The 14,734-nt window shown below is 42.1% G+C and overlaps 2 protein-coding genes and 3 non-coding genes across 5 annotated transcripts; 3 read left to right on the forward strand and 2 right to left on the reverse strand.

Moving 5' to 3' along the window:
* Nucleotides 1-244: 244 nt before the first annotated feature.
* On the reverse strand, nt 245-2,166 carry LOC139808704 (uncharacterized). The gene is made up of 2 exons (XM_071770959.1): nt 1,939-2,166; nt 245-1,203 (listed from the first exon to the last, which is right to left on the reverse strand). The coding sequence occupies exon 2, from the start codon at nt 1,194-1,196 to the stop codon at nt 384-386; it is 813 nt and encodes a 270-aa protein (XP_071627060.1). The 5' UTR covers nt 1,197-1,203; nt 1,939-2,166; the 3' UTR covers nt 245-383.
* Nucleotides 2,167-9,244: 7,078 nt separating this feature from the next.
* On the forward strand, nt 9,245-14,557 carry LOC139809059 (uncharacterized). The gene is made up of 4 exons (XM_071771669.1): nt 9,245-10,511; nt 12,649-12,870; nt 13,181-13,359; nt 13,879-14,557. The coding sequence occupies exons 1-4, from the start codon at nt 10,403-10,405 to the stop codon at nt 14,089-14,091; spliced, it is 723 nt and encodes a 240-aa protein (XP_071627770.1). The 5' UTR covers nt 9,245-10,402; the 3' UTR covers nt 14,092-14,557.
* Trnah-gug (transfer RNA histidin (anticodon GUG)) lies at nt 11,305-11,376 on the forward strand. Its single transcript has one exon. It is a non-coding gene; the product is annotated as a tRNA-His (tRNA).
* On the reverse strand, nt 12,397-12,469 carry Trnar-ccu (transfer RNA arginine (anticodon CCU)). The gene has a single exon. It is a non-coding gene; the product is annotated as a tRNA-Arg (tRNA).
* Trnam-cau (transfer RNA methionine (anticodon CAU)) lies at nt 13,004-13,076 on the forward strand. Its single transcript has one exon. It is a non-coding gene; the product is annotated as a tRNA-Met (tRNA).
* Nucleotides 14,558-14,734: the final 177 nt, after the last annotated feature.

The following is a 14,734-nucleotide window of genomic DNA, read 5'->3' on the forward strand; positions in this document are numbered from 1 at the left end:
TAATTTTTAATTTTGTACTTTAATTATTAAATAAAAATGATTAAATAATTAAAATGTTTAATGATAAAACCGGCAATTATAGGCAAGTTATTATATTTTTATTTCTATTAATTTTAATTCAAAATTTAACACGCGCGTATTTTACTTAGCTCGTACATGGCAACAAATTGTTTCTTATATATTGGACAAAGAAATTGGACATAAAACTTTTTATTTCAAATTTAATATCTGTAAAAATTTTGAAACAGCAAAATCTTAGAATTATTAATTCTATTTCGAATTCACATTAATTTTGTTCCCATGCCGCATGGAAGTTAATTGCCGAGTTAAAGAAACAAAATTTATTTTTTCTCAAGTTTTTAAAAATATATTTGTACAGAGAATTATCGCCCTCTTCGTCGTTCGCATTCTTGACGACACCGCCGGATCCACCTTTTCAGCTCTCGTTCGCGTGCCGTAGTTCTCCTGCGTGGATCTCGCGCCCTTATTTCTTCGTACGCGCTATCTTCCTCCATGTCTTCATCCTCTTCTTCCACCCTTTCATCCTCCTCGTCCTCTTCGTCTTCCTCGACATCATTGCGACGACGTCCGTTTCGCTGGTTTCTAACGACGACGCGAGGACGATCGACAGGTCGGATCCTCGGATATTCATCTTGCGTTACAGCTTCGGCGTCACAAGTGCAATCCATATCCTCCTCCGTCGTGGTCTCATCATCTTTCTCATCCGCGTCACCCACTGTTCGATCTTCCACCCGCATTCTCTTCGCGTTTCTGGCTGGCACAGGAGTCTCCACGAATCTTCGGGAAGGCCCAGGGATCGGTTCCGCGTAATCGTCACGTTGCTCCATCCCGATTGCGTCGCGTCGTCGACGATCGTCTCGAATATCCGAGACATCGGCATTAAACTCCCTTTCGTCGGCCGGTATTCTGGTCGAATGAAAAATCGGTTCCGTATCCTCAAGACGATCGACAATGGGAGTCCTGAGTGACTCCACGTGGGGCGATCTCGGATCTTGGCGAAGACTTCTGGCAAATCGCGTACAGTTGCATACGCCGTTTCTCTGATCGTCGACGCCTCTTCGTCTTCTCGACGCGTCGTCTATCATGCGATTTTTGCAATCCCAGGAACAGCCATTCCGCTTTATCGAGCTAGCAACGGGTCCGACCAAATGATACTCGTTGCTCAGTAATTCCATGACAAATCTGTTGGAACGCCGTGACTGTCGTTAATTTATAGTAAACAGCGAAAGATCTTTTTAAAAAAATTAAATAGGAAAAAAAAAACACTCCGAGACGCGCGGCAAGAAACCCGTATTTGTCAATTTGTTACAAAGCTGTTATTCCTTTAACTAAGGAAGCGCGTACGTTTATTAAGCACTGTTAAATATTAAATTTAACAATTTTGAATAATATGCGCACGGTACAACATGTCTGCTGTACGTAATTAGTACCAAAATATCGGTCGATAGATACATATAGCCTGGGAACAAGATAAGTCGCGCAATATACTACAGCGATTGCCTTGAACAAAGCACGATTGCGAGAGAAAGAGAGAAATATCGTTATTTATTAAACGCTCTATTAGAACTAAAATAGCATTCTTTCAAACAGTACATACATTCTTTTGATGTGTGTTATAAAACATAACATTGCAATGTACGTGTTGCGTACGTGTTAATTTAACATAAAATAATAAAAGTAACAAAAATAAAAAAAAGTAAATTATCTGGATAGCCGACGTTATTTGTCAGCGTATTTGATATTGACAATATTTTGACGTTATTTGTCGTTTTGACGTCGAAATGACGACACATAACGTCAGCTTGTTACCCGGGTGGTACACGAGAATTGTATGAGTGCTTTTTGCGCGTGAAAGACGCGTTTCATCCGATCTGGTCTGATCTTCGACGAAGGGACAACTAACCCTTGAGAACAGACCTGTCTCAGCGCGGTCCGCACCTGAGCGTAAAGGTCGCCGTCGTGGCGATAATGCGACCGGATGTAGTCGGCGATCTCCTCGGCGGTGGACGTGGACGGCTGGTCCACGTCGCGCTGCAGCGAGCGCATCGCCTCCATCACGCGCAGCGAGAATCTCGACGAGTTCTCCACGGCGCATCTACATTGGGGTGTCTGTGGCGATAGAGATTTTCTGTTTCTTGGATCTTGGGTCTCCTGAAATTCGTTGAAATCGAGCATACAATATAATTGTCACGATTAACGTAATTTAAGTTAGCGTCGCCAAAAATTGTAACGGCATCGTTAAGCCTTCTTCTAATATTTTCTAATGCGCTGGTTTATGTATGATAAAATTACATTTTACTAATAACATCCAAAAGATAGAGATTTAACAAACTTTGTGATAGAATTTTTTTCGTTGGCTAACGCTTTAAAAAAGATCAATTAATATAATTGCAGTTACGTGAATAAAAAGAGATACTCTTTGCGCGTAGCTTACTTCTTTAGGCGTATCATCTAATTTCTCGCAGCCTGCCGGACAAGTTTCAGTTTGCGTTGCATCGAAATCGTTTTCCTGATCTTCATCAAGAATTTCATCGACTATCGCATTGACCTTTTTTTCCGTTTGTCTAGCATTCATCTCATCGTCGATTTCATTTATTCGAAAGGTTAGTGGAGAATGTCATCGAGACACGCGTACATACATGTCTGAAAATCGTTCTAGACGAGCGTTTCAAATTTCTTAAAGTAATCTCGGCAGCAGCCTGAAGTTTCAGAAGAGAAAGACCTTCCGAAGAAAATTGTTTGCGCAAACATCTGAAATAAAATATATCATAAAAATATATCATCATCTCTCTCTCTCTCTCTCTCTCTTTCTCTCTCTCTCTCTCTCTCCTTAATATGCGATTGTAACACACATTATTAAAGTCTACTATTATACATATAATATAATATAATATAATTATGCATTTAACAATAACATTTGGATTTATAAACTGCGCATATTAAAATTTCTTTTTAGATTACTACACTTATTTTTTTGTTTATGTTGTTGTTAGGTCTCCCAGGTACATTTTTATCTGTTCATATCTCAGGCAAACATTAGTACTTTTTTTATCTCTTTTTGTTTAATCGAAACGCAAAAGTCTGCTTAAGCGAACTACATTGTTTCATTTTGGATTACATTAATAGGAGAAAAGTTATAAAGACTTGAAGCAAAGAAGAATTTTTACATAGCCAGAAAAATCATGTTTCTGCTTGGGTCTCTCTCTCTCTCTCTCTCTCTCTCTTTCTCTCTCTCTCTCTCTCTCTCTCTCTCATTCCCAAAGGTAAAGTAGAGTTAAGGATTTCATGCGCCAATCGAGACCGATGATTCCGCGTGTAGCCCGTGTGTAGCTCGTACATTAATTTCGAAGGATTTCAATAAAGCGAAGGACTCCCGGGTCCCCGTATCGATTCGCAATCGGAACAACGCCACGAGAAGGTGCTACGGTCAAGGGGCGTAAATAGATATGTAGAGAGAAAAAAGTAGGAGGAGCCGGTCGAGCTGGCGTGGGTGGCCGGGGCGAGTGCATACGTGAAATATTAATAGAGCGGGCACAGTCGGCGAACGTGACTGCGCTGCACACGCGGAAGTGCTTTTGCACGTCGTCGTCGGTATACGCGATATGCCGCTCGGCTTCCTCAGTTTAAAAGATACTAGGTACTCACACTGTGTACAAATTGCCGATATAAAATTGCCGTTCCGCGAAAGACACGAACGCAATAGACGATAGGTACGTCGCTGTCGGTGCGATAGATCCGATAATAATAAAATTATACACGCCATCGCTGTTTCTTCATAATAACATCGCAATCTCCCCCCCCTCTCTCTACCATAAAAAGATTATACATTCATGCCCTCCGTCCTCCGTCCTCCGATCCGACGCACTACCCTCCGGATCTCGTCCTTATAGAGTTATAGAGAATCGAAAGAACAGGAGATAACGCGAAAATAAAAAGAGATAACGTTTTATCATCATATGCTATTACAAATTCCAACAAGGAGTTGTGTTTTAAAAACCGCAACAAAAAATTGGCACGCAGTTTACTGAGTTTGGAAAAAGTATACAAAATTCACGAAATATTATTTTTATTACGCCAATCCAGACCGTAAATGGTGTTTTTCTCTCTAATTAATTGTCTACCATAACGGTCCTGTTTCACTTATTATTGCCTATTACAAATAATATTATCTTTTATGATTTTTTGATCTCACAGAGATCATCGTGATTCCGTAAAATGGAGACTAGGAAGAAAATAATTCAGGAAGAAATTTAATTTTCTGCTTCCGATCTGTCTAGAGAAAGCTGACTTGTATATATTCATTCTGCAATTATATCTTATTCAATTGTAACGCGATATTATATAAAACCCGTGCAGATATTTGATGATATTTGTATCATGAGAAAATTTACAAATGGTACCCCTTGATTTCCCTTGCAATAATGGTTATTAGTGCCTCGGGAAATGGCTCGCGATATAAAAAGTAAAAATAAGATTACGCGGGCGGAGCGCACAGGCAGGTGAATCAGGAGAAGAGGTGAGAGACTCGCGGCGAATCGGGCTCGGGCAGGCACCACGCTCCACTTTTTCCTCGTTCGGGGGGACGACGCCGGCCCGGCGGTGGTGTGAGCGATTCCGCTTGTTGTTTCACGCCGTTTCCGATAAGAACGTAGCCGGGCCCGCCAAGAATTACCTGGACGAGTGCGCGGCAGGATAAGAATACCGCCGGTGCCCGGCGCGGTAAGCCGCAATTTGCCGACGGCCTGGGAACCGAAGGGCTGTAGATGGCCTGGCGTGCTCCAACGGGGGCAAATAGTCTAAATGATTCAGCCAGTCCCCCCCCCCCCCGGTGCCCCTCTCCTTGAGGTGCAGCTTGAAGCACGTCTCGTTCGCTCGAGAAATCAACGATCTCTTCTCAATCGTGATCTATTGATCGCGGATACTGTCATTCGGAGAATTATATCTTTTCTCGAAATGTCGCGGGGTCCAGTTTCTATCTAGACCTGAAATTCGATAAGTCGTTTCTTTCTTCGGCAAGTCATCACACCGCTTGCCACGTTGGAACGCGGGCATTGAAGTCTACTTGCGCGAATCGATCCTCGCGTTAACTCAATGCCGATATTCCGATTGAAATTGCAACTAATAAAACGGTCCTTTTCTTTGCGAAAGAGAGAAGGAAGAAATATCAGAATATTTTTTGGTCTCATATCGTAATTATTTTCTATATACTCTTAATCGCTTCTATTTTATAATCTTGAACGATTAGATTGATACTTATAAGCTTCTTATCTATCCCTTTCTATTAATGTAAATAAATTTTAATCTCGATTTAACTTACTTTTCATCTTTTTCTAATTATCAGAACTAGAAAAGAATAAAAATAGTAAGTTAAACCGAGATCAAATAAGTTAATCTACATTGGAGAAAATGGGCATTAGATAAATAAATGATCTTTTCACGAAACTTTCGATCCAATAACGTTTCGAGAAATTAAACACCGAATTATAAGAAAGTTAAGCGAACCGTACCGTGGGTACCTACTTTGATGAATTTTTTCTCCGAAACACTAATTAGTTAAGTCCTGATAACGATTCTGCGGTTCTGAGTGGGCGCGGAGCGAGCGCGAGATTATAAATACCCGCGCCGGAGCTGCAAAAGTATAAGAAAAGTTTAATCAGGACTTGGAGAAGGAGGAGGGAGGGCCAGAAGAGCGGGAAAGAAGGAAGGAAGGAGGGGGGGAGCGTCCTCGTGACGACTTGATGAGATAACTTTGCCCAAGTTGTGAAACAATGGGCGTCACGATACGTGACTTCGTGCGAGGGTGAAAGGAGAATCCGTGCTCCCTGCAGGTGCAGGGTAGGGGAAGGGGAGGAGGAGGGAGAGAGGGATGACGGCGGAACGAGACTAAGGGGCCAGACACGCGACCACCTTGGATACCCGCCCTGTCCTGTGTTCCTGAGGTGTACTACGACGACGATCGTACACCTCTGTGTATTCTGCGCTGCGTGAGTAGGCGGGCTTCGTCCTTCCGTTTCGTGTGAGGAAACGGAGCGCATTTTTGCGTGCGAAAACGCCTGTATAAACTCCTCAGTGCTGGTACCGGGGTGCTAACAACACAGTCCACGTGATACCTCGTGCAAAGCTTTGGGCAATATTATCACCAGCGTTTGACACGAAGTGTACTAATATAGAGGCGTTAAAATAAAGTAGGACGCTGCATTTTACACGTATATATATAGTCTTTCAAGATATTATAGTTAATGTCCCAAGAAAAAGACTGCGCACAGTTTTGAGCGGCAGACGATCTTATATAGGCGAAATGAAAAATCGCCACGCGCGAATTCCTGATGCATGTACGAAGGATACGTCCTGCACGTACGTCGTGAACCTCCGGGAGGGGAGGAAGATGGGGGAGGGGGGGACGTCGATTAGACCGATTACCGCCGGGGTCGTCGGGGGTGGGCTCGGGGGTGCGTCCGCCAGTTCGCCGGCTCATCACGTGACGTGATGTCACGTTACCTGGTGGTCGCCGACAGGTGTTCGGGTTCGCACGACCAGGTCCGATCGCGCGAGCAAGGACTGGGCGCGCGGAAGCGCGGAAGCCCGTTATCCGGCGTAAATCCAGCCACATAATGGTAACGAGCACATCCGCGAGCGGATGAGCGACAAGAAGCGCGCTTATAACGCTCGATCGATCTCTCCCCGCAAGAATAGATTTTACAAAAGAGAAGAAAAAATGCGAGCACTTTTCAGTCCCCGACGAAAAGAAAATCAGACGTCTAGGAGAGAATGTCCTGGCAGGAGAGAATTTAGATTCCAAAATAGGATAAATCTCGCGAGGTACAAAGGATTTTATATATATAGAGTATGGACAGAAGCTACGCGGCACGTTACTCGAACGTATGCGTTTAATTTTTCTCGCAGTGCACGCTGAACTCGCATGAGAGGGACACACGATTGTTTCGAAGGCGCCTGTAATTGCGCGGCGCCGTGGGATCACGACCACGTGGGTCCCTCCCCGGTGGTCCCTCGCCTCGCCCTTTGCCCTCGCCCGTCTCTCCACCTGAGGCTCGTCGCTCCCTTCCGCTGCAGTAAATTAGATATTACGATACTAAATGACGTTATTTAACCCGCCCGTGCGTGCCCGTGCCCCGATGGAGTTGAATTTATGCAGGTGTACAACGAAAGTCGCGCTCGCGATCATCGCCTATATCATCGCACCGTTGCACGATTAGCACGATTCTCCGTTCGAGCACGTCCGTTCGCCACGCGGTGCGGACAGAAAAATGCGATTTTGACCGCGCGAGAGCCTAAAACACGTCCGAAAGAAAGCTGGAAGGCACTCTTCACGTTACTTCGGGACGTCTCTCAAAAGTTCTTATCGATCAGTTATCTAGAATCTAGATAAACGCGATCGCGCGAGCGTGTATAACGCACATTGGAATTACAATCGCGAAGGTCAAAGGACGCGGAACACAATCGTGAGGCAAAAGTAATCGATCTCTTGACCGTTAATCGCGGGCTAGAGGATAATTACAGAACGGCCGCGAGCTGCAACATTAATGAGAGCGAGGAGACCGATGGAAGGGAGCAAGAGGGGAGGGGAGCGATCTAGCACGCGCCGCCAGCTAATTTACTTCATAATAATTACCGGCGGCGCATTAAACATTCGTTATACGTAGGTAACGTGAAAGTGTCAGGTGCTGACTGTCCCAGAGGCAACATTAGAAGGCAAACGTTAGGCTACGTATCGTATACGATATATATATGCTACGTTGGCGGGTCTATTGCGGAGGCGCGCGTGTATAACGTACGTACAACGCGCCTTCCTCTCCGCGCCTTCGCATGTGTAAGACTCGCACCTGCATCGCCGCCCGAGGTCTCCCAGAAGGACGAGGGAAGAAGATCGTAATTTCTCTGAAAATAGAGCGACTGAAGAATCGCGTTAACTCTCGCCCGTGCGAAAGTTTCCTGAATTTCCGTACCGATTCGATCAAACTTGCCGCGGAGGTTCGACCTCGCGGCGCGATCTCTCGTGATTTTTCCTCATATTTTCAGATGTTCGCTGTATTATACCTCCGAACGAATTTAGAGAAAGATTTTTTTCCCTACCACTCTGCGATGTCGTTTCTCTCTCTTACAATTAAACTGCACTCGTAATTCTTAGAACTTTTAAGCTCCTTCTCCTCCTTTTCTCTCTCTACTTCCATTTTCATTTTACTGCTAGCCGTCCGTTTTTTCTCTCTTCTTGAAAAATTTACGCTACGATAAACGTATTTCCTCTCTCTCTCTCTCTCCTCTTTTTTTTCATATTAATAAATTCGACGAAGTGTGCACACGATGAGAAGTAAATGACGAATGACTTAAAAAAATTATGCATGTCATAAGAATTACAGATCGAGGCCGTGTAAGATGTGTATGTGCGATAAGCGTCGGCGATCAGTCATCGCGAGGCCGCGACGTGTACCGTCGAGCGATGAACCACACGAATCGCAGATAATACCAGGCATAATGATTGGCAGATCAGAATCTCTCCGGTTACCTGAAATTGCGGTACTGGTCGTTATTCTTTCGCGACAATGAATATTTTAGATCGCGCTATAGCAGCGTACCTTCATTACGAACTAAATTTGTAATCTGAAATCAATTTTAAGTACAGTTTTACATTCGAAATGAACTCTACAGTTTCTGAACCTGAATATTCCGAGAACGCTTTTCCCTTCCGCTTGCTCGATACATAAATTAGTTTAAAACGTTAATTGCAATTTATAATAAAATAATATATTTCGTAGTTCGAGCTCGAATGGGATGTATATTTAAAGCGAACTGCGAAGCCTTACTAATTACAAACTCGATCAACTTTCGATCGCCTCGCAACGTTTCTGTAGATAATGGCGCGACAGCGAAATAAATAGTAACGCATTAATATCAATTAAATATTGAAGAGCACGAGAACGTTATACAGAGTCTCTTGTCGCGGGGTTATCTACGCGCGCGTCCTTTCGCACATCACATTCACGTGACCTATTATGTTGCCGCGGATTGCAGATTGGCCTCGCGATAACACAGTGATAAAACGGCGAAGGAGAGGAGAAAACGATTGGCACACGTCGCGATTGGCCAGGAGGGTCCGCGCCCGCATTTCGCCTTGACCAACGACCGACGATCGCATCGACGCCGGCAACGAATCAACCGGCGACGTGACAATGCGCATGCACTCGGAGGCGGGGTTGTTCGATTCGAAGTGACTCCCGTGTGTGCTGTATACGTGATACCGCGATGCTGCAACACGTGACGTGACGCGGCGCGTTATCGCGTCTGGATGAGGCAAGTATCTGGATAGTCGGGGCGAACTGCTAGTCCGACTTCCGACCGCTCCGACAGCCGCCGCAGGGAGTTACGCGAGATCGAGGCTTTTTCGTGAAAAAAGCTCGAATCCTCGCGCAATCGTAATCTTCGGACGACTTGGATTAATTCTTAATATTTGTTTCGACGCGACGAGTGAACGTCGGATGCGGAAGGATAGCAAAACGTCCAGTTTCAGATTCCGTTGACGAGATTATAACGCCTTCGAGCATGTGTACGAAAAACGCGCATGAATAGTGAAAAGGGAATCGGGCAGTAATGCGAGTCGTCGTCGAAGAAATTTTGCATCAACGAAGAGTTTACCGATGATGTACGAGTCGAGTTTAATTCTAAAAGACTATTAAAGTCTAAATAGTATATGGACCTAGAGTCTATTTCTTTTCAACTCTTATTCATGGTTGCGTGCACTTCAAATATTGATGTTTTTGAACAATTTAATATTAATTATTGGCAATTTTTCTAATCCTATTATATTCTTCGGTCTTTTCTACCCCTATTTTATATATAATTTTTTTAAATTTGATTGATTAGACTCAGAGTTGTACGCGATCAAAGTTGCAAGGTCCATATGTGAACAGTGTAGTCTAAAAGTGATTGAGACTTGAAGTGTAGCCTTTAAGGGTTAAAATTTTCTATATTTATTTCGACTTCGTTTAACGTCTTCATATATCTTAATAGTTTTGTACGCAAAATATACGCATATAAATAGTGACATGTATCGTAAAACGGACAAACAAGTATGCACATGTTTCTGAGAAGAGATTCCCTCGTCGTGATCGAGTGCGGTTCACCGAATGGCACCTTTCGATTTCACGAAAGATGTGATTGTCGGCAACTGTGGCGCAAGTTATGCCTGAAGCGACCCTCAAGGTTCGACTGATTTTAAAGACCGTCCATTTATGTGCAATGTCTGCGACCTAGGTCTCATAACGCCTGTACTTCTCTTCTGTATTATTAAAAGAACTCACCGTTCGAAGATCGAAGAGATGCGTAAAATCCACCTTGACCCCGCGCATTGAGAGATACCTTTCGAGAAATGAGTTCGCACTCCCATGCGAGGACGTTGTGCACCGGAAACGCAGTCTCTGGCGCATTCTCGGCGCTACATCTTCTGCGGAGTTACAGCCTCTTCGCTCCGAACTCAGGTGCGTAAATCGCATATGAAATTCTGGAAAAAAATTTAATTATATACATAAAATATGTCTATATATTTTTTTCTTGTCTTGTATAATATCTGTTCGTAAGTTCGTACATATAAGAAAAATAATAAAAAGAAAAATAAAAAAAATAATTAGAAGGATAATTTTCGCAGTTTTTTTTTTACAGAAAAGTGATACTTTTTTGGTATTCCTCAGTTTGAAGAAATGGAGAAAAATTGCCCATATATAATCATATATATAATGTAATAATCATACATAAAATATGATTATTATAGAATGTCGTATAATTTAATCGCGATTTTATTTTTTGTAGAAAAACAATGCGAAAATTATCCTTCTAATTATTTCTCAATTATTCCTCTTATTATTTTTCTGATATATGCGAACAGAGATTACACAAGAGAAAAAAAAACGTATATGGACATATTTTATATATACATATAATTATCTCTGCAAAATTTTTTTTGAGACGCGCGATATTATTTTCTTCTGTTAGACATATCTAACGCCAATTTATTTTACAAAAAATTAATAGAAATTTCACAATTTCGTACTGCGTGTTACTAAATTTTGACTTTGCACGTGATATATTATATTATATTATATAGTCTTTTATTTTTGCGTCAATACACACTTTACACTAGATAAATATTTCAGACATATCGCACGATATCTTTTATTTGTCGCTTGTCGGTCCCCGTTATGCACAAGTGAGCAAGTTGACCGATATCTAGATTGATGTATGATATTTTGCAAGCTTCTTCCAAGTCCTCCGATAGCCGTGATCGTCTAGTGGTTAGGACCCTACGTTGTGGCCGTAGTAACCCAGGTTCGAATCCTGGTCACGGCAATGTGAAACATTGTCACGGTGGAGGTTTTTTTTTACACAAATTTTTTTTCTCGTATTCTTTCATTGATGCTTACACCATTAGAATAATTTTTGTTAATAAAAAAAGCGTATTATTATATTAAATTTCAACAATTTCTCGGAATAACTCGGGGCAATCCAAACAATTTATTACTCCGAATTCATATAAAATGTCAGAAATAATAATAATAATAATTTTTATAATTTAAAATATCCGTATGTGTGTGCGAGTCCCATAGTTCGTATCACAAGCTACAACATAATTTGTTATTTGCATACATATTAGTATTAAAAAAGCTATCGAGACTCTCGTTTGCCTAGTTAAGTCGGTTTGATTTTTGCGAGCACGCATTCTCGTTACAAACGGCCGTCTTATTCGCGGCATCGCCATTATATCGGTGTTTTCTTCCCTTAAAATTGTAACTGGCGCGTTCGAGCAGTTTTAACATCCGAACGAATTTTACGACTTGGCTTTAACAGCCGTGGAGCAAATTCGCGCGAACGCTAACGCTTGCACAGTTTCGCACGAACCACGACGTGGTCGTTGCATTTTATCATCACGACATTTCGGATCGCGATATTTCATCGTCGGTATAGCATGCGCACGTTATAGCCGGACGGGGTAAAAGTTTCAACTTCGCCCCGGGGCGAAGTATCCAAGTGTCAAATAAATCTTGCATCGATCAAGCGAGCGAACAAACTGCGCTCCACATGCAGCTAATTAATCGCGAAGAGAAAGGGGAGGGGGAAGAAGCGAGTGTTTATTACACCTTTTATCGCCTACATGAGAACTAATTTGTATAAAAAATTGAAAATATTAAACAAAGAATCACATAATGGGGCGTTACATTGTACGGGAAAAAAATATATAATATTTGTGTTATTGCATGTAGTAAAATTAATTTTATATAATGAAAATCTCTCGTCGACGAAATGTTATTTCTATCTTTATTTTTTACGATATATTATTTAAATATATGATGCCAAAAAAAATTATAAATGTACCCCTGGTGGGACTCGAACCCACAATCCCCGGTTTAGGAGACCGATGCCTTATCCATTAGGCCACAGGGGCGGTCGGTGGAGATGCCGCTAAACCGTATAAACCTTGCCGCCCAGCAATTTAATTCTTTTTTTTAATTTTATAATACAAAATAACCGATATGTGATCAATAGAATGCGCGGTTTTTGTTAGAATGAAATTAGAATTAAATTAGAATTGAATTAAAATTAAATTGCTGTTTTTATTCGCAGATCTATGCAGGTACGAGGCGTACCCGTCCCGGGACTACGGCTTCGTCGAGCCGGATATTTTGTCGAGTTCCGTGCCGGCGGATTCCTCGCCGTTAACGTCCTCTTCCCTATCAGCGACGCTCTCGCTGCCGGGGACTCTGCTTCAGCCGCCCTTTCTAGCGACGATGCCACCCTTGATGCAATCCCTGAGCGTGCCTCAATCCTTCTCAACTTCCCCCACAGGTAAGCTAGTCTCTGATCTTTTATATATTTTAACGTTTGATCCTCCCTTTATACATACATAAATCTTCCGATACGTCCATTCGCATAGAGGGGCTTTTCTATTTATTCACCGATTAATAGGAGGGAGTCAACTGCCTCGGTAGCGCAGTAGGCAGCGCGTAAGTCTCATAATCTTAAGGTCGTGAGTTCGATCCTCACCCGGGGCATTTTTTTTTCTCTTCCACACAAAATCCTGCCGTCTCTGTGATAACACATATATATGATAATAATGTGTATATTTTTATTATTATTTTATGCGTGGGCGAAACAGGTGCTATGAACCGCCACTTCGTCACTACGAATGGCATGACCGCTCTCCACAGAAGACCCAGAAGCGAGAAGAAACCGATTCCGGACGAGCAGAAGGACGAGAAGTATTACGAGAGGCGTAAGCGGAATAACCAGGCGGCGAAGAAGTCGCGGGACGCCCGCAAGATCAGGGAGGACCACGTAAGGATGACGCGCACAGATATCGATTTTAAAGCCGCGACTTAATTATCGCGATTAATTCGATCGGCGCAATTGCTCGCGATAATTTCGAACGTAATTCCTAATTTAATCTTCCTCTTCGTGTATCAAACGACAAAAAATTAGCATAATTATATTAATCTCAATTAACAAAAGTTAACTGTACTCGACAAGTTAATCAGTTGATTCTGCCCTCATTCTAAATTTTAAAGGATCCTCACAGGCTCGAGGATTCGGCCCCCGTGAAATTCTATCCGACTCGCGCCGAGAAATTCCGACGTTATAATATAAAAGATCAATTTAAAAAATAAAGATTTTTTTATATGATTTAAAAATAAAACTTATAGCTCCAGTAAGTCATTAAAAATTTTAATCTGGCTTTCACAAAAAAGGGGGACCTCTATCTTTATAGCGGACGATGTAAATTGAATTCACTGGCGAGTCGCTCTAACAAGTTCGACGTTTTCAATTCGTATAACATCTGTTTACCTCTTTTCACAGATCGCGCTAAGGGCGACGATGCTGGAGCACGAGAACGCGATCCTGAAGGCGCAGATAGTGACCCTACGGGAGGAGGCGCAATCCTTGCGGCATATGTTGCTCAAGCAACACGCCCCGGCGATACAATCGATCGAACGATCGCTCTCGTCCGTGACGCCCGTGACGCTCTCTCCACCGCGTACGAGCGCGGAGAGAGAGCGTCTGGATTGTTAATTAATTCCCCCGGAGATTCCTCCGAAATGCGTGTGTGTACGAATGTTTATTATACATACGAAACTCAAATCCGGTTGCGATTTGTACCGGCGAACTCGCGCGAAACCAATTTCATGCCCGTTTCTATACCAACATAGATTAATTTTAATTTCGATTTAACTTAACTTTTTCGAAAAGTAAAAAAAAAATAAGTTTATTAAATCGAGATTAAAATTAATTGGTAAAAATGGACAATCAGTTTCAGAGAAGATTAGGATAGAATCCGAAGAGACTTCGGAGACTTTATTATTTATTGTTGGAATTATTATATCATCCATTTTAAGTGTAATTATATATATGACTGTTGCTTGAACGCTAATAAAGAGATGATTCAAGATATACGAACCAGAAACTAATGTGCTATTATACGAAATCATCTTGGAAGTTATTTCATCTCATCTCGCGGAATTCTCCACAAAATCCATGTTGCGTTTCTTTTTCTTTTACCGCGAAAGACGAAGCTGTCGTGTTTTTCAGATAAAAATATAAAAATATCCTTACGAGACATCTAACGGTGTAGTAAAACATCAAAATTTGTAGTAACCAATAATCGGTATGTGCTCAAAAGGTAACTAGAGAAATTGATATTTTCATGTATTAAATT

This window comes from Temnothorax longispinosus, chromosome 2 (genome assembly GCF_030848805.1).
Source record: "Temnothorax longispinosus isolate EJ_2023e chromosome 2, Tlon_JGU_v1, whole genome shotgun sequence".
Taxonomy (NCBI): domain Eukaryota; kingdom Metazoa; phylum Arthropoda; class Insecta; order Hymenoptera; family Formicidae; genus Temnothorax; species Temnothorax longispinosus.